The sequence below is a fragment of the Pristiophorus japonicus genome, chromosome 2, assembly GCF_044704955.1.
Source record: "Pristiophorus japonicus isolate sPriJap1 chromosome 2, sPriJap1.hap1, whole genome shotgun sequence".
Lineage (NCBI taxonomy): Eukaryota > Metazoa > Chordata > Chondrichthyes > Pristiophoridae > Pristiophorus > Pristiophorus japonicus.
In genome coordinates this window covers 47287464-47315026 of record NC_091978.1, presented here as the reverse complement: position 1 = coordinate 47315026, position 27563 = coordinate 47287464, and the positions used below count along the sequence as shown (strand labels likewise).

The window sequence follows — 27563 nt, the reverse complement described above, 5'->3', positions numbered from 1 at the left end:
CTGAGTGACCACGCGGGACCTTGCAGATTACTGAGTGACCACGCGGGACCTTGCAGATTACTGAGTGACCACGCGGGACCTTGCAGATTACTGAGTGGCTACGCGGGACCTTGCAGATTACTGAGTGGCCACGCGGACCTTGCAGATTACTGAGTGACCACACGGCACCTTGCAGATTACTGAGTGACCACGCGGGACCTTGCAGATTACTGAGTGACCACACGGCACCTTGCAGATTACTGAGTGACCACGCGGGACCTTGCAGATTACTGAGTGACCACGCGGGACCTTGCAGATTACTGAGTGACCACGCGGGACCTTGCAGATTACTGAGTGACCACGCGGGACCTTGCAGATTACTGAGTGGCCACGCGGACCTTGCAGATTACTGAGTGACCACGCGGGACCTTGCAGATTACTGAGTGACCACACGGCACCTTGCAGATTACTGAGTGACCACGCGGGACCTTGCAGATTACTGAGTGACCACGCGGGACCTTGCAGATTACTGAGTGACCACGCGGGACCTTGCAGATTACTGAGTGACCACGCGGGACCTTGCAGATTACTGAGTGGCCACGCGGACCTTGCAGATTACTGAGTGACCACGCGGGACCTTGCAGATTACTGAGTGACCACGCGGGACCTTGCAGATTACTGAGTGGCTACGCGGGACCTTGCAGATTACTGAGTGGCCACGCGGGACCTTGCAGATTACTGAGTGACCACGTGGGACCTTGCAGATTACTGAGTGACCACGCGGGACCTTGCAGATTACTGAGTGGCCACGCGGGACCTTGCAGATTACTGAGTGACCACGCGGGACCTTGCAGATTACTGAGTGACCACGCGGGACCTTGCAGATTACTGAGTGGCCACGCGGGACCTTGCAGATTACTGAGTGACCACGCGGGACCTTGCAGATTACTGAGTGACCACGCGGGACCTTGCAGATTACTGAGTGACCACACGGCACCTTGCAGATTACTGAGCGGCCGCGCACACTTGCAGTGTAGAGGGAAGATTGGTCCTGCCATGAAGTTTGCCAGGAACACTGCATCCCCGCCCTTGCCAGGTTCTTCGGCCATTTTTAGTCTCCCCCACACCCTCCCACCACCCGTAAATATTGGAGTTTATATGCTAATTAGGCCCAGCCATTAAAATTGACCGAGCTTCCCAGGACAACTCTCAGGCAGGAAGTCTGGCGTGACCCTCGGTTTTCCTCTATGTTTTACAATGCTCCCACCCAAATGAGACAGGTATCCGAGTTACCAGTGATTCTGACTGCAGCCTATAATTTAGATATACAAAGTCTTGCACGTAACACGTGCTTCCTTTGTTCTACTTATGCCTTATTGCAACTTCCCTGCCGTACTTTGTTCATAACATCCCTATTGCTATAAAACAACATGTTCAACTTACTATGAGCACACGCTACGGGAGGTTTGCTGGAATGAAGGGTAGCATTCCCTCTCCGCAGTTGCAGTAGAATATAGCTGTTGGAACTATAGGGCTGGATTTTCAGGTTTTTAGGGGAAAATGCAAGCGACACGTGAAAATTACCGATTTAAGCCCAAACTTTCGGCACTTGTTATCTGGGCGCATCACAAGGGAGGCGTTGCACAAATATTCACGGCGCGAAAACCAGATCCTCGCCAACCTTAGTGTGGGGCCCGGAGTGCTGCAAAGAGGCCTTGGGAGGGGGAAATATATATTTTTAAAACATTCAAATAACATTCATCATCATAGTATCGAGGATGACTTGCTTCATCGCCAAAAAAGGATGTGTTCACACGTGTTTCAAAGAAGGACCTAATATTCCAGGTCCCGGACTACATGTTGAGGGGTGGAAGATGCCTGTGCGTGGATTTTTTTTTAAGTGTGGTGGCCATTACACACCAGCCACCCCATGGGCTTGACAGAGCTAGGTCTTGGTCCAGTGGCAAGGGTTAACCAAGATGACTGGAGACCAGCTCCGCTGCACGGACCCGCACACATATATCTCAGTCCCTGCAGTGGCCCCGGCCTGCTGGTGGTCTTGCAGGTCGAGACCGCTGCAGGAGGGCGACGGCTATGAAGCCAGGTTGCTGATTGCAGTGCGGGTAGGCACAGCAGGAGAACAAAGGAGCGGCAAGAGTTTGTAGAGGGAAGTGACCGGGGTCCAGGAGAGGCGTGTGTAGTGTATATAGGCACCTTTAGTAATGACTCCACGAGGCAGGGTATGGTGCTTTAACTGTGCAGACCTGCAGTCTTTTATTAGCAGCTCCTGAGTGCTGACAACAAGCTGTGTGTTCCTTTTTATACTGGGTTACCTGCCGTGTGCAGACAACCCTTGGGTCTCCAGCAACAGCACCCTCTGGTGTACCGGTAAGGTGTGTACAGTACAAGGGTACATTCAATGTTGCATACAGTGTTACAGATATCACACAGTGAACAGGCATGCATACACAATACTCCCACTGAGCATTTTTCATATCCTAGTTGTCATGACCAGGGGAGATGATCAGTGGTGGGCTATGGGAGGTTGTGGTGAGGGTTGTGTGGTTGCCTCGTACGTTTCCCCTCCCCCACACACAAACCAAGTGGGTGTCACTGTTGTGGGATCCCTCGGGGAGGTAGCCACGGCAGCAGTGGGTGGTGTGTATACACTGTGATGTGGGTAGTTGTGGGGTGGTGGGCAGGGCCACAAGACTGGGTGGGCTTCTTGTCCACCAATGGGGATGAGGGTCAGGTCATCCCAGGGTTTGCCAGGGAAGCTGGAGGGTATTGGCCTCATGCTTCTGGTGTTGGCCCTGGTGGCCAGGGGCTGTAGGGCTGGTCTGGTGCCAGTTGCCATTGGTGGTGGTTGGGCTGCCCATTAACCACTGTCCCTGTAGTGGGTCTGCTCCCACTGCCTGTGTGTGTGTCCTGCAAGGGGCATCACATTCGTTCCAAAGGTCCAGGCTACATGGTCAGGTAGCCTGCTGGATCTGGGAATCTCCCACAGGGGGATTCCATTGGCATTAGCATGGTCCCTGTAGGACCCAATGTCCTTTGGCAGTGTCCTACCAGTATACATGACACCTTGGCTCTGATCACACATAGTCGAGCCTGCATTATACATTCTAGCATTTGCATCACTTTTGGGTGTCCTGCTTTCAACAGACATGGTTACATTAGGCATTTCACAATCTCTATCATTACTGTTAAGCATAATAAACTTGTTCTTAACCTTACTGACACCTGCATTCATCGCATTAGTCGCATTAGTTAAACCAGTATCACAATTCATGGTTACATTGCATACATTTCCATACTTGCACCCTTTAATTGCATCTTTAGCTTTAAAGCCTGTGTACTCAAATAGTTGGAACTTCCCCTTTAAATTTTTTTGATTACCGGTCTCCTTTGAGGGAGTTTTCAGATCCGATTGGCCGCTCGATGTCATATGATGCTCCTCCATGTTGACTCGTGGCATGGAGGTCGTCTGCTGCCTGGTGTGCAGCAGCCATTTTGTGGTGCTCTTTTCTTCCACGTTCTTGTGGTGCTGCAGCCATTTTGTGGTCTTGTTGCAGGTAGGCTGTGGTGCTCTTTTCTTCCACATGCTTGTGGTGCTGCAGTCATTCTGTGGTCTTGCTGCAGGCAGTCTGTGGTGCTCTTTTCTTCCACAGCACCACTTCACCTGATGTGGACCCGGTTCATCCAATTCTTGCCCAGCAGCGTGGGACCGTCGCCGGCTACAATCCACAGGGGGAGTTTGTGCAACATTCCGCCCTGGGAGACCTGGAAGTCTACACTGCCAACGATTTGGATTTTACCTTTGGTATAGGTGAGCAGCTTTGCCTGGACAGGAGACAGTTTTGGTCGAGTGGCAGGATTCCTCCAAATTATTTCAAAGGTCTTTTGGCTCATCACAGACTGGCTCGCCCCGTGTTGATCTCCATGGAGATTGGGACCCCGTCGATGTCCATTTCCATCATCCACGGAGAACTTCCAGTGGAGCAGGTAAAGATTCCATACTCTTCTCCCTGGGTTAGAGCAGCTTCATCTTCATCTGTGTCGGAGCCCGGGTGATTAGCCAACTCATCAGAGACACAGCGAGTACAGCTTTTTCTGCACATTCTCTGAAGGCGCCCTTTTTCTTTGCAGCCTTTGCATGCATAGTCTTTGTAGCGGCACTGGTGGGCCCTGTGGTTTCCTCCACAGCGGCAGCACGGGGCCATCCGGTTTGCCCCATGTGATGGACTCAGGATTGCGGGACTCGGGGCAGCATCTCTGCCTTTAGAAGTGTCCATGTGGTGCACTGCGCTCACCGGTTTAGAGTCCTGGGTCAGTATTCGCCTGGCGTCGCTGGGCAAAACCATGTAAGCCTGGCTCACTTGAATTGCTTTCTGCAGGGTGACCGTAATGTCAACCGAGAGCAATTTGTGTAGGAGGCCTTCATGGCCGATTCCGATGACAAATATGTCCCTTAGTGCTTCATTAAGGTGGTCGCCAAACTCACACGGTGTAGCTAGTCTTTTTAAGTGCGCAGCATACTTGGCAATTTCTTGGCCCTCAGGTCACCGGTAAGTGTAGAACCAGTGCCTGGCTGTGAGGGTGCTTTCTTTCGGTTTTAGTTGTTCCTGTATGTTTGTTACAAGTTCCTCATAGCTCTTGGTGGTTGCCTTCTCCGGGGCTAGTAAGTCCCTGACGAGACCGTAGATGGTGGGCCCACAACTGCTAAGCAGGGTGGCCCTGTGTTTGTTCGGTAGTGTGGCCGGTGGGTCCCCGTCCAGGTCGTTGGCTATAAAGAAGTGTTCCAATCTTTCCAAAAAAGCATCCCAATCTTCCCCCTCTGTAAATTGCTGAGGTTAGACATGTTGAGCGTGTAGTTCGTGATCCCGTATTCCCGTTGCTGGTTGTAGTGTATGTAGGCATCTTTAGTAATGACTCCACGAGGCAGGGTACGGTGCTTTAACTGTGCAGACCTGGAGTCTTTTATTAGCAGCTCCTGAGTGCTGACAACAAGCTGTGTGTTCCTTTTTATACTGGGTTACCTGCCGTGTGCAGGCAACCCCGGGGTCTCCAGCAACAGCACCCTCTAGTGTACCGGTAAGGTGTGTACAGTACAAGGATACATTCAATGTTGCATACAGTGTTACAGGCCTCACACAGTAAACAGGCATGCATACACAACAGCGTGAATCTGGGGCCCAGAAGAGACGAGGGCCCAGGGACAGCACGGGCCAGCCCACACTGCGATTATGTGTGTGCACTCGGTCTGTGCAGCAGAGCTAGTTTCCAGTTAGTCTTGCGTAATCCTTGCCACTGGACCAAGACCTAGCTCTGTCAAACCCGTGTGGTGGCTGGTGTGCAACGGCCACCACATGTTAAAAAAATCCAGGCATGGGTATCTTCCATCCTCCAAGATGTAGTTCGGGATCTGGAATATTAGGTCCTTCATTGAAACATCTGTGAACTCATCCCTTTTTGGCGTGGAAGCAATTCATTCTCACTTCGAGGGACTGCCTATGATGAAGATGATATCTCAGTGTGGGCTGGCCCGTGCTGCCCCTGGGCCTTCACCTCTTCTGGGCCCCAAGACCCTTACCTAACAAATCGCTGCAAAAAAACCCAAAAAACTTTAACTTACCTTTTTCTCAGGTTTTCCAATTTACTGCTGCTGGTCGGGCTGCACCGCTCGGTTTTACCTGGCGGTGTTTGGGGCGCGGCGTACGGGTCGGGTGAGTGCCGAAACTTGGACGGTGCCGTAATCTGAGTCATTACATGTCTGGCGCAGCTCTCCCCGCCGGTGTTTCCCATCGCCGCCACAAACACGGAACCGAGGATCGCGCCCGGGCTTTGCGACCGGGTTTTTGGCACGGAGGGTCAAAACGCCAGGAAAACCCGGTCGCAAACCACCCGACAATCCAGCCCAAAGCATTTTACTAGCACAAGCTGACAGTCCTTTTACTCTTCTTATGCCACATGTTCCTCAGACTTACAAATATCCCCGCAGTTAGCAGGATCTGACAGGTGCTTTCTCTTTGGTACCCTTACTGGACCCCAGTGAAAGGGTTTCAATAAAACTATAGAGGGGTGGTTTTAACTCCCCTTACCCAATGGAAACTAGGAGGAACGGGGCTTAAAGCCGTGCGGTACTTTTTGCCCTGCGACTATTTCAACACCGGACGATTGAGGCGTCCATCTAATTCAGGCGGACGTATAGTAATACTTGCTCTTACAGTCCTAACTGTTATTACGGGTTCTTTTGCCTCAGGGTCAATTCCCTGAAGAAAGACTCTGAAAACTTTCTCCATGCCCCCAAAGGTAAATTGAGCAAACTCGAGAATTTGTATATACTTTCCTTCACTTGTATAGGTTAAAGCTGAATTTGAATCTATACGTTGGTTTCTGATGGGAGAAAGCTGAACTAATGTTTTAAGTTAATTATCCATTCAGGAGCAATTGCCTTCCTTGGCATTACATTTCCATGGATGCAACTGAAGAAGGCAAATGGTATGTTGGCCTTCATAGCTAGGGGATTTGAGTACAGGAGCAGGGAAGTCTTACTGCAGTTGCACAGGGCCTTGATGAGGCCTCACCTGGAATATTGTGGTCAGTTTTGGTCTCCTAATCTGAGGAAGGGCATTCTTGCTATTGAGGGAGTGCAGCGAAGGTTCACCAGACTGATTCCTGGGATGGCAGGACTGACATATGAGGAGAGACTGGATCGACTGGGCCTGTATTCACTGGAATTTAGAAAGATGAGAGGGGATCTCATAGAAACATATAAAATTCTGACGGGACTGGACAGGTTAGATGCAGGTAGAATGTTCCCGATGTTGGGGAAGTCCAGAACCAGAGGACACAGTCTAAGGATAAGGGGCACGCCATTTAGGACTGAGATGAGGAGAAACTTCTTCACTCAGAGACTTGTTAACCTGTGGAATTTTCTACCGCAGAGAGTTGTTGATGCCAGTTCATTGGATATATTCAAGAGGGAGTTAGATAGGGCCCTTACAGCTAAAGAGATCAAATGGTATGGAGAGAAAGCAGGAAAGGGATACTGAGGTGAATGATCAGCCATGATCATAGGCAGTCCCTCGGAGTCGAGGAGGACTTGCTTCCACTCCCAAAGTGAGTTCTTTGATGGCTGAACAGTCTGATACGAGAGCCACAGACCCTGTTACAGATGGGACAGACATTCATCGGGGGAAAGGGTCGGTAGGCCTGGGCTCTTCATGCTCCTTGCGTCGAGACTCAAAGAACTCAACGCCCTCCCGGATGGACTTTCTCCACCTCGGGCGGTTTGCGGCCAGGTGTCAGTGGTGATGTTGCACTTTACCTGCCATGATCTTATTGAATGGTGGTGCAGGTTCGAAGGACCGTATGGCCTACTCCTGCATCTATTTTCTATGTTTCTATGTTTCTAACTGCTAAGGAACCATCCTATTCCACACAATTCCATATTGACTGCCTACAGGTATTTTGTGCCATTTTATGCTATGAGGAAAATTCATAGAATTCATAGAAATTTACAGCACGGAAGGAGAGCATTTCAACCCATCGTGTCTGTGCCGGCCGACCAAGAGCTATCCAGCCTAATCCCACTTTACAGCTCTTGGTCCGTAGCCCTGTAGGTTATAGCACTTTAAATGCATATCCAAGTACCTTTTAAATGTGGTGAGGGTTTCTGCCTCTTCCATCCTTTCAGGCAGTGAGTTCCAGACTCCCTCCAGCCTCTGGGTGAAGCAATTTCTCCTCATTTCTCATCTATACCTCCCCCAATTACTTAAAGCTATGCCCCCTGGTTGTTGACTCCTCTGCCAAGGGAAACAGGATAGAAACATAGAAACATAGAAAATAGGTGCAGGAGTAGGCCATTCGGCCCTTCTAGCCTGCACCGCCATTCAATGAGTTCATGGCTGAACATTCAACTTCAGTACCCCATTCCTGCTTTCTCGCCATACCCCTTGATCCCCCTAGCAGTAAGGACCTCATCTAACTCCTTTTTGAATATATTTAGTGAATTGGCCTCAACAACTTTCTGTGGTAGAGAATTCCACAGGTTCACCACTCTCTGGGTGAAGAAGTTCCTCTGCATCTCGGTCCTAAATGGCTTACCCCTTATCCTTAGACTGTGACCCCTGGTTCTGGACTTCCCCAACATTGGGAACATTCTTCCTGCATCTAACCTGTCTAACCCCGTCAGAATTTTATATGTTTCTATGAGGTCCCCTCTCATTCTTCTGAACTCCAGTGAATACAAGCCCAGTTGATCCAGTCTTTCTTGATAGGTCAGTCTTCCTATCCACTCTATCCAGGCCACTCATAATTTTATGCACCTCAATCAGGTCTCCCAAAGAAAACAGACCCAGCTCTTCCAATCTTTCCTTATAGCCAAAATTCTCCAGTCCAGGCAACATTCTTATAAATCTCCTCTGCACCCTCTCCAGTGCAAACACATCCTTCCTGTAATATGGTGACCAGAACTGCACACAGTACTCCAGCTGCGGCCTAACCAGTGTTTTATACAGTTCAAGCATAACCGTCATCATCATATCATCATAGGCAGTCCCTCGGGATCGAGGAAGACTTGCTTCCACTCTTAGCATGAGTTCTTAGCTGGCTGTACAGTCCAATACAAGAACCACAGTCTCTGTCACAGGTGGGACAGATAGTCACTGAGGGAAAAGGTGGGCAGGGAACCTGGTTTGCCGCACGCTCCTTCCGCTGCCTGCGCTTGATTTCTGCATGCTCTCGGCGCCGATACTCGAGGAGCTCAGCACCCTCCCGAATGCACTTCCTCCACTTAGGGCGGTCTATGGCCAGGGACTCTCAGGTGTCAGTGGGGATGTCGCACTTTATCAGGGAGGCTTTGAGAGTGTCCTTGTAACCTTTCCTCTGCCCGCCTTTGGCTTATTTGCTGTGGACGAGTTCCGAGTAGAGCGCTTGCTTTGGGAGTCTCGTGTCTGGCATGCGAACTATGTGGCCTGCCCAGTGGAGCTGATCAAGTGTGGTCAGTGCTTCAATGCTGGGGATGTTGGCCTGGATGAGGATGCTAATGTTGGTGCGTCTGTCCTCCCAGGGGATTTGTAGGATCTTGCGGAGGCACTGCTGGTGGTATTTCTCCAGCGACTTGAGGTGTCTACTGTACATAGTCCACGTCTCTGAGCCGTACAGGAGGGCAGGTATTACTACAGCCCTGTAGACCATGAGTTTGGTGACAGTTTTGAGGGACTGATCTTCAAACACTCTTTTCCTCAGGCGGCCGAAGGCTGCACTGGTGCACTGGAGGTGGTGTTGGATCTCATCATCAATGCCTGCCCTTGTTGATAGGAGGCTCCCGAGATAAGGGAAGTGGTCCACATTGTCCAGGGCCATGCCGTGGATCTTGATGTTTGGGGGGCAGTGCTGCACGGTGAGGACAGGCTGGTGGAGGACCTTTGTCTTACTGATGTTTAGCGTAAGGCCCATGCTTTCATATGCCTTGGTAAATACGTTGACTATGTCCTGGAGTTCAGAGACTGTGTGTGCACAGGCACAAGCGTCGTCCGCGTACTGTAGCTCGACGACAGAGGTTGGGGTGGTCTTGGACCTGGCCTGGAGACGGCGAAGGTTGAACAGGTTCCCACTGGTTCTGTAGTTTAGTTCCACTCCAGCGGGGAGCTTATCATCTGTGAGGTGGAGCATGGCAGCGAGGAAGATTGTGACGAGGGTTGGAGCGATGACACAGCCCTGCTTGATCCCGGTCCGGACATGAATTGGGTCTGTGATGGATCTGTTGGTAAGGATCGCGGCTTGCATGTCATCGCGGAGCAGGCGGAGTATGGTGATGTATTTTTGGGGGCATTAAGCATAACCACATTTTTTTTTTTAATTATTCGTTGCCAACCTTTCCAATTCTTTGTCAAATCACAAACACCAGTGGTCACCTTGCACACATCAAGGATCACTCTGCACCAATGCTCTTAGCCAAAAGGCCTAGAGCCACTGCACCGTTCCTGGAAGTACTGCAATACCAGGTTCGTGCCATGGAGGTGGATGGGTCAGGCCCCCCCACACACCTCCGTGGAGGTGGATGGGTCAAGCCACCCCACCCTAAGCATAACCACATTGCTCTTGTATTGCATGCCTTGACTAATAAACGCAAGCATTCCGTATGCCTTCTTAACCACCTTATCTACCTGGCCTGCTACCTTCAGGGATCTATGGACATGCACTCCAAGGCCCCTTTGTTTCTCTACACTTCTCAGTATTCAACCATTTAATGTGTACTCCCTTTCCTTGTAAGCCCTCCCCAAATGCATTACCTCACACTTCTCTGGGTTAAATTCCATTTGCCACTGGTCTGAACATTTGATTGATATCTTTTGCAGTCCGCAGCTTTCTTCTTCATTATCAACCACACAGCCAATTTTAATATCATCTGTAAACTTCTTAATCATACCTGCTATATTCAAGTCTCAATCATTGATGAATATCACAAAAAGCAAGGGACCTGGTACTGAGCCCGATAATAAGGGAACATCTGAGGGAGAATCACTCAGTAGTTGTTCTACTGCATCACCGGATGGAATTTTGTTGCACTCTCTTCCTAAGTCAATTTGTTTTTAATTTTTTCATTTTTAATTTAGCTTCTGATTAGGTTCCTCTCTCCCTCCGCTGTAAATCAATGGGTAACACTTGCCTCTGAGTCAGGGTTCAAGGTTGAAGGCTCAAGGCCCAGTCCAAAAACTTGAGCACATAATCCAGGCTGACACTCCAGTCCAGTGCGGAGGGAGTGCTGCACTGTCAAAGTTGCCGTTTTTTGGATAAGACAATAAACCGAGGCCCTGTCTACCCTCTCAGGTGGACGTACAAGATCCCATGACACTGTTCGAAGAAGAGCAGAGGCGATCTCCCAGTATACTGGCCAATATTTATCCCTCAGCCAACATCACGATAACATACTATCAGGTCATTTACACATTGTTGTTTGTGGGACCTTGCTATGGGCAAATTGGCTGTCACTTATCTGACATTACTATACTTCAAAAATATTTCATTGGTTGTAAAGTGCTTTGGGACGTCCTGAGTTCATGAAAGGCACTATATAAATGCAAGTCTTTCGAGAGTACGAGAGGAAGCTTGCAGGGAACATAAAAACTGACTGCAAAAGCTTCTATAGATATGTGAAGAGAAAAAGATTAGTGAAGACAAACGTAGGTCTTTTGCAGTCAGATTCAGGTGAATTTATAATGGGGAACAAAGAAATGGCAGACCAATTGAACAAATACTTTGGTCTGTCTTCACGAAGGAAGACACAAATAACCTACCGGATATACTAGGGGACCGAGGGTCTAGTGAGAAGGAGGAACTGAAGGATATCTTTATTAGGCGGGAAATTGTGTTTGGGAAATTGATGGGATTGAAGGCTGATAAATCCCCGGGGCCTGATAGTCTGCATCCCAGAGTACTTAAGGAAGTGGCCCTAGAAATAGTGGATGCATTGGTGATCATTTTCCAACAGTCTATCGACTCTGGATCAGTTCCTATGGACTGGAGGGTAGCTAATGTAACACCACTTTTTAAAAAAGGAGGGAGAGAAAAAATGGGCAATTATAGACCAGTTAGCCTGACATCAGTAGTGGGGAAAATGTTGGAAGCAATCATTAAGGATTAAACAGCAGCGCATTTGGAAAGCAGTGACAGGATCGGTCCAAGTCAGCATGGATTTATGAAAGGGAAATGATGCTTGACGAATCTTCTGGAATTTTTTGAGGATGTAACTAGCAGAGTAGACAAGGGAGAACCAGTGGATGTGGTGTATTTGAACTTTCAAAAGGCTTTTGACAAGGTCCCGCACAAGAGATTGGTATTCAAAATCAAAGCACATGGTATTGGGGGTAATGTACTGACGTGGATAGAGAACTGCTTGGCAGACAGGAAACAGAGAGTTGGGATAAATGGGTCCTTTTCAGAATGGCAGGCAGTGACTAGTAGAGTGCTACAGGGCTCAGTGCTGGGAGCCCAGCTCTTTACAATATACATTAACGATTTAGGTGAAGGAATTGAGTGTAATATCTCCAAGTTTGCAGCTGACACTAAACTGGGTGGCGGTGTGAGCTGTGAGGAGGATGCTTAGAGGCTGCAGGGTGACTTGGACAGGTTAAGTGAGTGGGCAAATGCATGGCAGATGCAGTATAATGTGGATAAGTGTGAGGTTATCCATTTTGGGGGCAAAAACACGAAGGCAGAATATTATCTGAATGGCGGCAGATTAGGAAAAGGGGAGGTGCAACGAGACCTGGGTGTCATGGTTCATCAGTCATTTAAAGTTGGCATGCAGGTACAGCAGGCGTTGAAGAAGGCAAATGGTATGTTGACCTTCATAGCTAGGGGATTTGAGTATAGGAGCAAGGAGGTCTTACTGCAGTTGTACAGGGCCTTGGTGAAGCCTCACCTGGAATATTATGTTCAGTTTTGGTCTCCTAATCTGAGGAAGGACGTTCTTGCTATTGAGTGCAGCGAAGGTTCACCAGACTGATTCCAGGGATGGCTGGACTGACATATGAGGAGTGACTGGATCGACTGGGCCTGTATTCACTGGAGTTTAGAAGGATGAGAGGGGACCTCATAGAAACATATAAGATTCTGACGGGACTGGACAGGTTAGATGCAGGAAGAATGTTTCCGATGTTGGGGAAATCCAGAATCAGGGGACATAGTCTTAGGATAAGGGGTACGCCATTTAGGACTGAGATGAGGAGAAACTTCTTCACTCAGTGAGTTGTTAACTTGTGGAATTCCCTACCGCAGAGAGTTGTTGATGCCAGTTCATTGGATGTATTCAAGAGGGAGTTAGATATGGTAATTACGGCTAAAGGTATCAAGGGGTATGGAGAGAAAATGGGAAAGGGGTACTGAGGGAATGATCAGCCATGATCTTATTGAATGGCGGTGCAGGCTCGAAGGGCCGAATGGCCTACTCCTGCACCTATTTTCTATGTTTTTATGTTTCTATGTTTTTTTTTCTCCGTATAATATCACATCCCCTGGCAGAGAGTCCCACTTTGCTTTCTGATTGGTTTGACAGTGGCGAGTCAGATCACAAATCCAAAAGCAGAGTGCACCCACAACAGAAAATGTGTGGGCACCAATAAAACAGCGTGCATGAGACTCAAGCGGTGCAGGCAAATATTGGGTGGCATGCCCCCCGAGTAAAGTGGTAGCAACAGGAGGTCAGTGAGTGGCAGCAGCCGGGGTACCTGTCCAATGGGTCTTTACAGCAACCATGAGAAACTGCACTCCAGGCCCTGGACTACACCTAAGCAATGCCGTGGGAAATCTATTGAATGTTTTAAAAGCTGCGTGTGAGTGAATAAACAGATATTAATATTGCATGAGATTGAATTCTGGTGATTTACTGTTACCGCGTAGATCTGGGTCTGTGTCTGGGTTATGACACAAGCACTATGTGTGTGTATGTGCTTTGATTTACTGCAGGTGACCTTAATGAAATCACTGACAAAGGAGAAGTATAATTTCAAATGCGGGCGATGGCTGGATATTAATGAGGATGATAATGAGATCATTCGGGAGCTCTCTGCTGAAGGAGACTTTGTGGATGAAGTCCAGCCCTGTGAGTGCACAACAAGTGAACTGGGAAGAAAGCCAGGCAGACTGCACTCAGACTGATACATGACTCTTTTCTTTGTTACACTGTTGCCCTTTTGATTTATTTCCTTGCCCCCTTCCCTTGTTTCTGATCTCCCGTTGGCTTTGCACGATTCCCCGGATTCGAGGGCAGCGAGGTGCACTGTCCATTCAGGCCTCTGGCGACACTGCTCTTGAGTACGAGTGCGTACCCACCCCACTATTCTTCCCTTCCCTTCTGAAGGGGAAGAGACTAGCTTTTGCTCGCTGTTTTCTTTCTCCCTCCAGGGGCCATATGGTCATATGCTACTCCTTCTTATGTTCTCATATCTTACGTCTTTCAGACGAGACGTTAAACGGAGGCCCTGTCTGCCTTTTCAGGTGGACGTAAAAGATCCCATGGCACTATTTCAAAGAAGAGCAGGGGAGTTACCCCGGTGTCCTGGCCAATATTTATCACTCAATCAACATCACAAAAACAGATTATCTGGTCATTATCACATTGCTGTTTGTGGGAGCTTGCTAGTCGCAAATTGGTTGCCACGTTGCCCACATTACAACAGTGACTACACTCCAAAAGTACTTCATTGGCTATAAAGCAGTTTGAGACATCCGGTGGTCGTGAAAGGTGCAATATAAATGCAAGTCTTTTTTTTCTTTTATTATGATCGCACCCCCTTCAGCAGCAGAACCCATTGTCCTTCCAATTTCACATTCGAGAAAGTGAATGGCCTTCACTGTCTGCCGACCTTGTGTTCCGATCGGAAGTTCACTATGTACAGGAAACACTGCAGCTCTACAGTGGGTCAGTAATCTCTAACTGGCTGGGCACCACTGGACACTGCAGACTATAAAACCAAACTCTGCCAGGCAGAGCTCTGAGACAAAAATCAGGATAAGTTCAATGTCCTTGGTAGTCATAATATTCTGTTTGTGCTCCTTGCAGTGGTGAAGTATCGGGTTATCATCTGCACTGGCAAGGTTGGTGGCAGTGGCACAGATGCCAATGTCTTTATTTGCCTGATAGGCCAGCAGGGAGACTCAGGGGAGCGGGTGCTTTACGCCAGCAAGAATAACGTCAATAAATTTGAGAAGGGCAACGTAAGTGCAATATGTGTATTCTTACCAGCGAGTCACTATACCCTGATTTACCGAGTCTAACTGTGCCATGATTTACTGAGTCTAAAAGTACCCTGATTTCCCGAGTCTAACTGCATACTGACTTACCCAGTCTGTCTATATCCTGATTTACCCAGTCTGTCAATAACCTGATTTACCCAGTCTGTCTATACCCTGATTTACCCAGTCTGTCGATACCCTGATTTACCCAGTCTGTCCATATCTTGATTTACCCAGTCTGTCTGGAACCTGATTTACCCAGTCTGTCTATATCCTGATTTACCCAGTCTGTCTGGACCTTGATTTACCCAGTCTGTCGATATCCGGATTTACCCAGTCTGTTTTTATCCTGATTTACCCAGTCTGTCTGGACCCTGATTTACCCAGTCTATCTATACCCTGATTTACCCAGTCTGTCTATACCCTGATTTACCCAGTCTGTCTATATCCGGATTTACCCAGTCTGTCTATATCCTGATTTACCCAGTCTGTCAATAACCTGATTTACCCAGTCTGTCTATACCCTGATTTACCCAGTCTGTCGATACCCTGATTTACCCAGTCTGTCGATACCCTGATTTACCCAGTCTGTCTAGACCCTGATTTACCCAGTCTGTCCATATCTTGATTTACCCAGTCTGTCTGGAACCTGATTTACCCAGTCTGTCTATATCCTGATTTACCCAGTCTGTCTGGACCTTGATTTACCCAGTCTGTCGATATCCGGATTTACCCAGTCTGTTTTTATCCTGATTTGCCCAGTCTGTCTGGACCCTGATTTACCCAGTCTATCTATACCCTGATTTACCCAGTCTGTCTATACCCTGATTTACCCAGTCTGTCTATATCCGGATTTACCCAGTCTGTCTATACCCTGATTTACCCAGTCTGTCTATATCCTGATTTGCCCAATCTGTCTATACCCTGATTTACCCAGTCTGTCTATACGCAGATTTTCCCAATCTATCTATACCCTGATTTACCCAGACTGTCTATACACTGATTGACCCAGTCTGTCTATACCCTGATTTGCCCAGTCTGTCTGTACCCTGATTTACCCAGTCTGTATGTACCCTGATTTACCCAGTCTATCTATACCCTGATATACCCAGTCTGTCGAGACCCTGATTTAACCAGTCTGTCTATATCCCGATTTGCACAGTCTGTCTATTCAATGATTTACCCTGTATGTTGAGACGCTGATTTACCCAGTCTGTCTATATCCTGATTTGCCCTGTCTGTCTATACAATGATTTACCCAGTCTGTCTAGACAATGATTTACCCAGTCTGTCAATACCCTGATTTACCCAGTCTGTCTACACCCTGATTTACCCAGTCTGTCGATATCCTGATTTACCCAGTCTGTCTGGACCCTGATTTACCCAGTCTGTCTATATCCTGATTTACCCAGTCTGTCTGGACTCTGATTTACCCAGTCTGTCTATATCCTGATTTACCAAGTCTGTCCATATCCTGATTTACCCAGTCTGTCTGGACCCTGATTTACCCAGTCTGTCTATACCCTGATTTGCCCAGTCTGTCCACACAATGATTTACCCTCTCTGTCTAGACCCTGATTTACCCAGTCTGTCTACATCCTGATTTGCCCAGTCTGTCTATACAATGATTTACCCAGTCTGTCAAAACCCTGATTTACCCAGTCTGTCTCGATCCTGATTTACCCAGTGTGTGAAAAACCTGATTTACGCAGTCTGTCTATATCCTGATTTACCCAGTCTGTCTATATCCTGATTTACCCAGTCTGTCTACACCCTGATTTACCCAATCTGTCTATATCCTGATTTGCCCAGTCTGTCGATACAATGATTTACCCAGTCTGTCTATATCCTGATTTACCCAGTCTGTCTATATCCTGATTTGCCCAGTCTGTCCATACAATGATTTAGCCAGTCTGCCTATACCCTGATTTACCCAGTCTGTCGAAACACTGATTGACCCAGTCTGTCTAGACCCTGATTTACCCAGTCTATCTATACCCTGATTTACCCAGTCTGTCTATACGCTGATTTACGCAATCTATCTATACCCTGATTTACCCAGTCTGTCGATATCCTGATTTACCCAGTCTGTCTGGACCCTGATTTACCCAGTCTGTCTGTACCCTGATTTACCCAGTCTGTCTATACCCTGATTTACCCAGTCTGTCTATACGCTGATTTACGCAATCTATCTATACCCTGATTTACCCAGTCTGTCGATATCCTGATTTACCCAGTCTGTCTGGACCCTGATTTACCCAGTCTGTCTGTACCCTGATTTACCCAGTCTGTCTATATCCTGAATTGCCCAGTCTGTCTATATCATGATTTCCCCAGTCTGTCTGGACCCTGATTTATCCAGTCTGTCTATATCCTGATTTGCCCAGTCTGTCTATACAATGATTTACCCAGTGTGTCTATATCCTGATTTACCCAGTCTGTCTTTACCCTGATTTACCCAGTCTGTCTATACCCTGATTTACCCAGTCTGTCTATACCCTGATTTACCCGGTCTGTCTGTACCCAGATTTACCGAGTCTATCTATACCCTGATTTACCCAGTCGGTCTGGACCCTGATTTACCCAGTCTGTCTGGACCCTGATTTACCCAGTCTGTCTGTACCCTGATTTACCCAGTCTGTCTATACCCTGATTTACCCAGTCTGTCTATATCCTGATTTGCGCCATCTGTCTATACAATGATTTACCCTGCCTGCCTAGACCCTGATTTACCAGTCTGTCTATACCCTGATTTGCCCAGTCTGACTATACAATGATTTACCCAGTCTGTCTATACCTTGATTTATCCAGTCTGTCTCGATCCTGATTTACCCAGTGTGTTGATATCCTGATTTATCCAGTCTATCTATATCCTGATTTACCCAGTCTGTCTAAACACTGATTTACCCAATCTATCGACACCCTGATTTCGCAGTCTGTCTGTATCCTGATTTACCCAGTCTGTCTATACCCTGATTTATCCAGTCTGTCTATACTCTAATTTACCCAGTCTGTCTAGACCCTCATTTACCCAGTCTGTCTATATCCTGATTTGCCCAGTCTGTCTAGACCCTGATTTACCAGTCTGTCTATACCCTGATTTGCCCAGTCTGACTATACAATGATTTACCCAGTCTGTCTATACCTTGATTTATCCAGTCTGTCTCGATCCTGATTTACCCAGTGTGTCGATATCCTGATTTATCCAGTCTGTCTATATCCTGATTTACCCAGTCTGTCTAAACACTGATTTACCCAATCTATCGACACCCTGATTTCGCAGTCTGTCTGTATCCTGATTTACCCAGTCTGTCTATACCCTGATTTATCCAGTCTGTCTATACCCTAATTTACCCAGTCTGTCTAGACCCTCATTTACCCAGTCTGTCTATATCCTGATTTGCCCAGTCTGTCTATGCAATGATTTACCCAGTCTGTCTATGCAATGATTTACCCAGTCTGTCTATATCCAGATTTGCCCAGTCTGTCTATACAATGATTTACCCAGTCTGTCTATACCCTGATTTACTCAGTCTGTCGAAACCCTGATTTACCCTGTCTGTCTGGACCCTGATTTACCCAGTGTTTCTATATCCTGATTTACCCAGTCTGTCTTCACCCTTATTTACCCAGTCTGTGTAGACCCTGATTTACCCAGTGTGTCGACATCCTGATTTGCACAGTCAGTCTATACCCTGATTTACCCAGTCTGTCTTTGCCCTGATTTACCCAGTCTGTCTGTACCCAGATTTACCCAGTCTGTCTATACCCAGATTTACCCAGTCTGTCTATACCCTGATTTACCCAATCTATCTATACCCTGATTTACCCAGTCTGTCTGTATCCTGATTTACCCAGTCTGTCTGTAACCTGATTTACCCAGTCTGTCTGTAACCCGATTTACCCAGTCTGTCTATATGCTGATTTACCCAGTCTGTCTGGAACCTGATTTACCCAGTCTGTCTATATCCTGATTTACCCAGTCTGTCTATACCCTGATTTAACCAGTCTGTCTATACCCTGATTTACCCAGTCTGTCTGTACCCTGATTTACCCAATCTATCTATACCCTGATTTACCCAGTCTGTCTATATCCTGATTTACCCAGTCTATCTGGACCCTGATTTACCCAGTCTGTCTATACAATGATTTACCCAGTCTGTCTATACAATGATTGACCCAGTCTGTCGATACAATGATTTACCCAGTCTGTCTCTACCCTGATTTACCCAATCTATCTCTACCCTGATTTACCCCGTCTGTCGATACCCTGATTTACCCAGTCTGTCTGGACCCTGATTTACCCGGTCTGTCTGTACCCTGATTTACCCAGTCTGTCTATACCCTGATTTGCCTAGTCTGTCTATATCCTGATTTACCCAGTCTATCTGGACCCTGATTTACCCAGTCTGTCTATACAATGATTTACGCAGTCTGTCTATACAATGATTGACCCAGTCTGTCTATACAATGATTTACCCAGTCTGTCTCTAACCTGATTTACCCAATCTATCTATACCCTGATTTACCCCGTCTGTCGATACCCTGATTTACCCAGTCTGTCTGGACCCTGATTTACCTGGTCTGTCTGTACCCTGATTTACCCAGTCTGTCTGTACCCTGATTTGCCTAGTCTGCCTATATCCTGATTTACCCAGTCTGTCTATACCCTGATTTGCCTAGTCTGTCTATATCCTGATTTACCCAGTCTATCTGGACCCTGATTTACCCAGTCTGTCTATACAATGATTTACCCAGTCTGTCTATACAATGATTGACCCAGTCTGTCTATACAATGATTTACCCAGTCTGTCTCTACCCTGATTTACCCAATCTATCTATACCCTGATTTACCCTGTCTGTCGATACCCTGATTTACCCAGTCTGTCTGGACCCTGATTTACGCAGTCTGTCTGTACCCTGATTTACCCAGTCTGTCTATATCCTGATTTACCCAGTCTGTCTGGAACCTGATTTACGCATTCTGTCTGTACCCTGATTTACCCAGTCTGTCTATACACTGATTTACCCAGTCTGTCTTTTCCCTGATTTAACCAGTCTGTCCATATCCTGATTTGCCCAGTCTGTCTATACAATGATTTACCCTGTCTGTCGAAACAATGATTTACCCAGTCTGTCTAGACCCTGATTTACCCAGTGTGTCTATATCCTGATTTACCCAGTCTGTCTTTACCCTGATTTACCCAGTCTGTCTAGACCCTGATTTACCCAGTGTGTCGATATCCTGATTTACCCAGTCTGTTGATATCCTGATTTACCCAGTCTGTCTTTACCCTGATTTACCAAGTCTGTCTGTACCCAGATTTACCCAGTCTATCTATACCCTGATTTACCCAGTCTGTCGATACACTGATTTACCCAATCTATCTATACCCTGATTTACCCAGTCTGTCTGCACCCTGATTTACCCAGTCTGTCTGTACCCTGATTTACCCAGTCTGTCTGTACCCTGATTTGCCCAGTCTGTCTCTATCCTGATTTACCCAGTCTGTCTGGACCCTGATTTACCCAGTCTGTCTGGATCCTGATTTACCCAGTCTGTCTATACCCTGATTTACCCAGTCTATCTATACCCTGATTTACCCAATATATCGATACCCTGAGTTACCCAGTCTGTCTATATCCTGATTTACCCAGTCTGTCTTTACCCTGATTTACCCACTCTGTCTATATCCTGATTTACCCAGTCTGTCTATACCCTGATTTACCTAGTCTGTCTATACCCTGATTTATCAGTCTGTCTGTACCCTGATTTACCCAGTCGGTCTGTACCCTGATTTACCCAGTCGGTCTGTACCCTGATTTACCCAGTCTGTCTATATCCCGATTTGCCCAGTCTGTCTATACAATGATTTACCCAGTCTGTCTCTACCCTGATTTACCCAGTCTGTCTAAACCCTGATTTACCCAGTCTGTCTATATCCTGATTTACCCAGTCTGTCTATACCCTGATTTACCCAGTATGTCTATATCCCGATTTACCCAGTCTGTCTCTACCCTGATTTACCCAGTCTGTCTATATCCTGATTTACGCAGTCTGTCTGTATCCTGATTTACCCAGTCTGTCTATATCCCGATTTACCCAGTCTTTCTATACAATGATTTACCCTGTCTGTCTAGACCCTGATTTACCCAGTGTGTCTATATCCTGATTTGCCCAGTCTGTCCATACAATGATTTACCCAATCTGTCTGCACCCTGATTTATCCAGTCTGTCTCGATCCTGATTTACCCAGTGTGTTGATATCCTGATTTATCCAGTCTATCTATATCCTGATTTACCCAGTCTGTCTAAACACTGATTTACCCAATCTATCGACACCCTGATTTCGCAGTCTGTCTGTATCCTGATTTACCCAGTCTGTCTATACCCTGATTTATCCAGTCTGTCTATACTCTAATTTACCCAGTCTGTCTAGACCCTCATTTACCCAGTCTGTCTATATCCTGATTTGCCCAGTCTGTCTAGACCCTGATTTACCAGTCTGTCTATACCCTGATTTGCCCAGTCTGACTATACAATGATTTACCCAGTCTGTCTATACCTTGATTTATCCAGTCTGTCTCGATCCTGATTTACCCAGTGTGTCGATATCCTGATTTATCCAGTCTGTCTATATCCTGATTTACCCAGTCTGTCTAAACACTGATTTACCCAATCTATCGACACCCTGATTTCGCAGTCTGTCTGTATCCTGATTTACCCAGTCTGTCTATACCCTGATTTATCCAGTCTGTCTATACCCTAATTTACCCAGTCTGTCTAGACCCTCATTTACCCAGTCTGTCTATATCCTGATTTGCCCAGTCTGTCTATGCAATGATTTACCCAGTCTGTCTATGCAATGATTTACCCAGTCTGTCTATATCCAGATTTGCCCAGTCTGTCTATACAATGATTTACCCAGTCTGTCTATACCCTGATTTACTCAGTCTGTCGAAACCCTGATTTACCCTGTCTGTCTGGACCCTGATTTACCCAGTGTTTCTATATCCTGATTTACCCAGTCTGTCTTCACCCTTATTTACCCAGTCTGTGTAGACCCTGATTTACCCAGTGTGTCGACATCCTGATTTGCACAGTCAGTCTATACCCTGATTTACCCAGTCTGTCTTTGCCCTGATTTACCCAGTCTGTCTGTACCCAGATTTACCCAGTCTGTCTATACCCAGATTTACCCAGTCTGTCTATACCCTGATTTACCCAATCTATCTATACCCTGATTTACCCAGTCTGTCTGTATCCTGATTTACCCAGTCTGTCTGTAACCTGATTTACCCAGTCTGTCTGTAACCCGATTTACCCAGTCTGTCTATATGCTGATTTACCCAGTCTGTCTGGAACCTGATTTACCCAGTCTGTCTATATCCTGATTTACCCAGTCTGTCTATACCCTGATTTAACCAGTCTGTCTATACCCTGATTTACCCAGTCTGTCTGTACCCTGATTTACCCAATCTATCTATACCCTGATTTACCCAGTCTGTCTATATCCTGATTTACCCAGTCTATCTGGACCCTGATTTACCCAGTCTGTCTATACAATGATTTACCCAGTCTGTCTATACAATGATTGACCCAGTCTGTCGATACAATGATTTACCCAGTCTGTCTCTACCCTGATTTACCCAATCTATCTCTACCCTGATTTACCCCGTCTGTCGATACCCTGATTTACCCAGTCTGTCTGGACCCTGATTTACCCGGTCTGTCTGTACCCTGATTTACCCAGTCTGTCTATACCCTGATTTGCCTAGTCTGTCTATATCCTGATTTACCCAGTCTATCTGGACCCTGATTTACCCAGTCTGTCTATACAATGATTTACGCAGTCTGTCTATACAATGATTGACCCAGTCTGTCTATACAATGATTTACCCAGTCTGTCTCTAACCTGATTTACCCAATCTATCTATACCCTGATTTACCCCGTCTGTCGATACCCTGATTTACCCAGTCTGTCTGGACCCTGATTTACCTGGTCTGTCTGTACCCTGATTTACCCAGTCTGTCTGTACCCTGATTTGCCTAGTCTGCCTATATCCTGATTTACCCAGTCTGTCTATACCCTGATTTGCCTAGTCTGTCTATATCCTGATTTACCCAGTCTATCTGGACCCTGATTTACCCAGTCTGTCTATACAATGATTTACCCAGTCTGTCTATACAATGATTGACCCAGTCTGTCTATACAATGATTTACCCAGTCTGTCTCTACCCTGATTTACCCAATCTATCTATACCCTGATTTACCCTGTCTGTCGATACCCTGATTTACCCAGTCTGTCTGGACCCTGATTTACGCAGTCTGTCTGTACCCTGATTTACCCAGTCTGTCTATATCCTGATTTACCCAGTCTGTCTGGAACCTGATTTACGCATTCTGTCTGTACCCTGATTTACCCAGTCTGTCTATACACTGATTTACCCAGTCTGTCTTTTCCCTGATTTAACCAGTCTGTCCATATCCTGATTTGCCCAGTCTGTCTATACAATGATTTACCCTGTCTGTCGAAACAATGATTTACCCAGTCTGTCTAGACCCTGATTTACCCAGTGTGTCTATATCCTGATTTACCCAGTCTGTCTTTACCCTGATTTACCCAGTCTGTCTAGACCCTGATTTACCCAGTGTGTCGATATCCTGATTTACCCAGTCTGTTGATATCCTGATTTACCCAGTCTGTCTTTACCCTGATTTACCAAGTCTGTCTGTACCCAGATTTACCCAGTCTATCTATACCCTGATTTACCCAGTCTGTCGATACACTGATTTACCCAATCTATCTATACCCTGATTTACCCAGTCTGTCTGCACCCTGATTTACCCAGTCTGTCTGTACCCTGATTTACCCAGTCTGTCTGTACCCTGATTTGCCCAGTCTGTCTCTATCCTGATTTACCCAGTCTGTCTGGACCCTGATTTACCCAGTCTGTCTGGATCCTGATTTACCCAGTCTGTCTATACCCTGATTTACCCAGTCTATCTATACCCTGATTTACCCAATATATCGATACCCTGAGTTACCCAGTCTGTCTATATCCTGATTTACCCAGTCTGTCTTTACCCTGATTTACCCACTCTGTCTATATCCTGATTTACCCAGTCTGTCTATACCCTGATTTACCTAGTCTGTCTATACCCTGATTTATCAGTCTGTCTGTACCCTGATTTACCCAGTCGGTCTGTACCCTGATTTACCCAGTCGGTCTGTACCCTGATTTACCCAGTCTGTCTATATCCCGATTTGCCCAGTCTGTCTATACAATGATTTACCCAGTCTGTCTCTACCCTGATTTACCCAGTCTGTCTAAACCCTGATTTACCCAGTCTGTCTATATCCTGATTTACCCAGTCTGTCTATACCCTGATTTACCCAGTATGTCTATATCCCGATTTACCCAGTCTGTCTCTACCCTGATTTACCCAGTCTGTCTATATCCTGATTTACGCAGTCTGTCTGTATCCTGATTTACCCAGTCTGTCTATATCCCGATTTACCCAGTCTTTCTATACAATGATTTACCCTGTCTGTCTAGACCCTGATTTACCCAGTGTGTCTATATCCTGATTTGCCCAGTCTGTCCATACAATGATTTACCCAATCTGTCTGCACCCTGATTTATACAGTTTTTCAAACGATGATTTACCCAATCTATCGATACCCTGATTTACCCAGTCTTTCTATACGCTGATTTACCCAATTTATCTGTACCCTTATTTACCCAGTCTGTCTATATCCTGATTTACCCAGTCTGTCGAGACCTTGATTTACCAGTCTGTCTGTATCCTGATTTGCCCAGTCTGTCTAGCACTGATTGACCCAGTCTGTCTATACACTGATTTGCCCAATCTGTCTGTACCCTGATTTACCCAGTCTGTCTGTGCAATGATTTATCCAGTCTGTCTGTACAATGATTTACCCAGTCTGTCTATACCCTGATTTACCCAGTTTTTCAAACGATGATTTACCCAATCTATCGATACCCTGATTTACCGAGTCTGTCCATACGCTGATTTACCCAATCTATCGATACCCTTATTTACCCAGTCTGTCGATATCCTGATTTACCCAGTCTGTCTGGACCCTGATTTACCCAGTCTGTCTGTACCCTGATTTACCCAGTCTGTCTATACCCTGATTCAACCAGTCTGACTACATCCTGATTTGCCCAGTCAGTCTATGCAATGATTTACCTTTCTGTCTGGACCCTGATTTACCCAGTCTCTCTACACTTTGATTTACCCAGTCTGTCTATACGCTGATTTACCCAATATATCTGTACCCTGATTTACCCAATCTGTCTCGACCATGATTTACCCAGTGTGTCTATATCCTGATTTACCCAGTCTGTCTTTACCCTGATTTACCCAGTCTCTCTATACCCAGATTTACCCAGTCTATCTATACCCTGATTTACCCAGTCTGTCTATATCCTGATTTACCCAGTCTGTCTTTACCCTGATTTACCCAGTCTGTCTATACCCAGATTTACCCAGTCTATCTATACCCTGATTTACCCAGTCTGTCTATATCCTGATTTACCCAGTCTGTCTGGACACTGATTTACCCAGTCTGTCTGAACCCTGATTTACCTAGTCTGTCTATATCCTGATTTGCCCAGTCTGTCTTTTTCCTGATTTACCCAGTCTATCTATACCCTGATTTGCCCAGTCTGTCTATACAATGATTTACCCAGTCTCTCTATACCCTGATTTACCCAGTCTGTCTCGACCCTGATTTACCCAGTCTGTCTCGACCCTGATTTACCCAGTCTGTCTCGACCCTGATTTACCCAGTCTGTCCATACCGTGATTTACCCAGTCTGTCTGTACCCAGATTTACCCAGTCTATCTATACCCTGATTTACCCAGTCTATCTATACCCTGATTTACCCAGTCTATCTATACCCTGATTTACCCAGTCTATCTATATCCTGATTTACCCAGTCTGTCTGGACCCTGATTTACCCAGTCTGTCTGTACCCTGATTTGCCCAGTCTGTCTGTAGCCTGATTTACCCAGTCTGTCTGTACCCTGATTTACCCAGTCGGTCTGTACCCTGATTTACCCAGTCTGTCTATATCCCGATTTGCCCAGTCTGTCTATACAATGATTTACCCAGTCTGTCTCTACCCTGATTTACCCAGTCTGTCTATATCCCGATCTGCCCAGTCTGTCTATACAATGATTTACCCAGTCTGTCTCTACCCTGATTTACCCAGTCTGTCTATACCCTGATTTACCTATTCTATCTATACCCTTATTTACCCAGTCTGTCTATATCCTGATTTACCCAGTCTGTCTGGACCCTGATTTACCCAGTCTGTCTGTACCCTGATTTACCCAGTCTGTCTATACCCTGATTCAACCAGTCTGACTACATCCTGATTTGCCCAGTCAGTCTATGCAATGATTTACCCTGTCTGTCTGGACCCTGATTTACCCAGTCTGTCTATACCTTGATTTACCCAGTTTGTCTATACGCTGATTTACCCAATATATCTGTATCCTGATTTACCCAGTCTGTCTGGACGCTGATTTACCCAGTCTGTCTATACCCTGATTTACCCAGTCTGTCAATACCCTGATTTAACCGGTCTGTCTATATCCTGATTGGCCCAGTCTGTCTATACAATGATTTACCCAGTCTGTCTATACCCTGATTTACCCAGTCTGTCTCGACCATGATTTACCCAGTGTGTCTATATCCTGATTTACCCAGTCTGTCTTTACCCTGATTTACCCAGTCTGTCTATACCCAGATTTACCCAGTCTATCTATACCCTGATTTACCCAGTCTGTCTATATCCTGATTTACCCAGTCTGTCTGGACCCTGATTTACCTAGTCTGTCTATATCCTGATTTGCCCAGTCTGTCTGGACCCTGATTTACCCAGTCTATCTATACCCTGATTTGCCCAGTCTGTCGAAACACTGATTGACCCAGTCTGTCTAGACCCTGATTTACCCAGTCTATCTATACCCTGATTTACCCAGTCTGTCTATACGCTGATTTACGCAATCTATCTATACCCTGATTTACCCAGTCTGTCGATATCCTGATTTACCCAGTCTGTCGAGACCTTGATTTACCAGTCTGTCTGTATCCTGATTTGCCCAGTCTGTCTATGCACTGATTGACCCAGTCTGTCTATACACTGATTTGCCCAATCTGTCTGTACCCCGATTTACCCAGTCTGTCTGTGCAATGATTTATCCAGTCTGTCTGTACAATGATTTACCCAGTCTGTCTATACCCTGATTTACCCAGTTTTTCAAACGATGATTTACCCAATCTATCGATACCCTGATTTACCGAGTCTGTCCATACGCTGATTTACCCAATCTATCGATACCCTTATTTACCCAGTCTGTCGATATCCTGATTTACCCAGTCTGTCTGGACCCTGATTTACCCAGTCTGTCTGTACCCTGATTTACCCAGTCTGTCTATACCCTGATTCAACCAGTCTGACTACATCCTGATTTGCCCAGTCAGTCTATGCAATGATTTACCTTTCTGTCTGGACCCTGATTTACCCAGTCTGTCTACACTTTGATTTACCCAGTCTGTCTATACGCTGATTTACCCAATATATCTGTACCCTGATTTACCCAATCTGTCTCGACCATGATTTACCCAGTGTGTCTATATCCTGATTTACCCAGTCTGTCTTTACCCTGATTTACCCAGTCTCTCTATACCCAGATTTACCCAGTCTATCTATACCCTGATTTACCCAGTCTGTCTATATCCTGATTTACCCAGTCTGTCTTTACCCTGATTTACCCAGTCTGTCTATACCCAGATTTACC

At 46.4% G+C, this 27563-nt stretch overlaps 1 protein-coding gene across 1 annotated transcript in view; it reads left to right on the top strand.

Moving 5' to 3' along the window:
• The window catches only part of loxhd1a (lipoxygenase homology PLAT domains 1a), a 279592-nt gene that overhangs the window by 58679 nt on the left and 193350 nt on the right, over positions 1–27563 (top strand). The window contains exons 12-13 of the mRNA XM_070859753.1: positions 13453–13588; positions 14549–14703. Of these exons, the coding sequence (XP_070715854.1) occupies positions 13453–13588; positions 14549–14703 (291 nt within the window). The remainder of the gene's footprint in view (positions 1–13452; positions 13589–14548; positions 14704–27563) is intronic.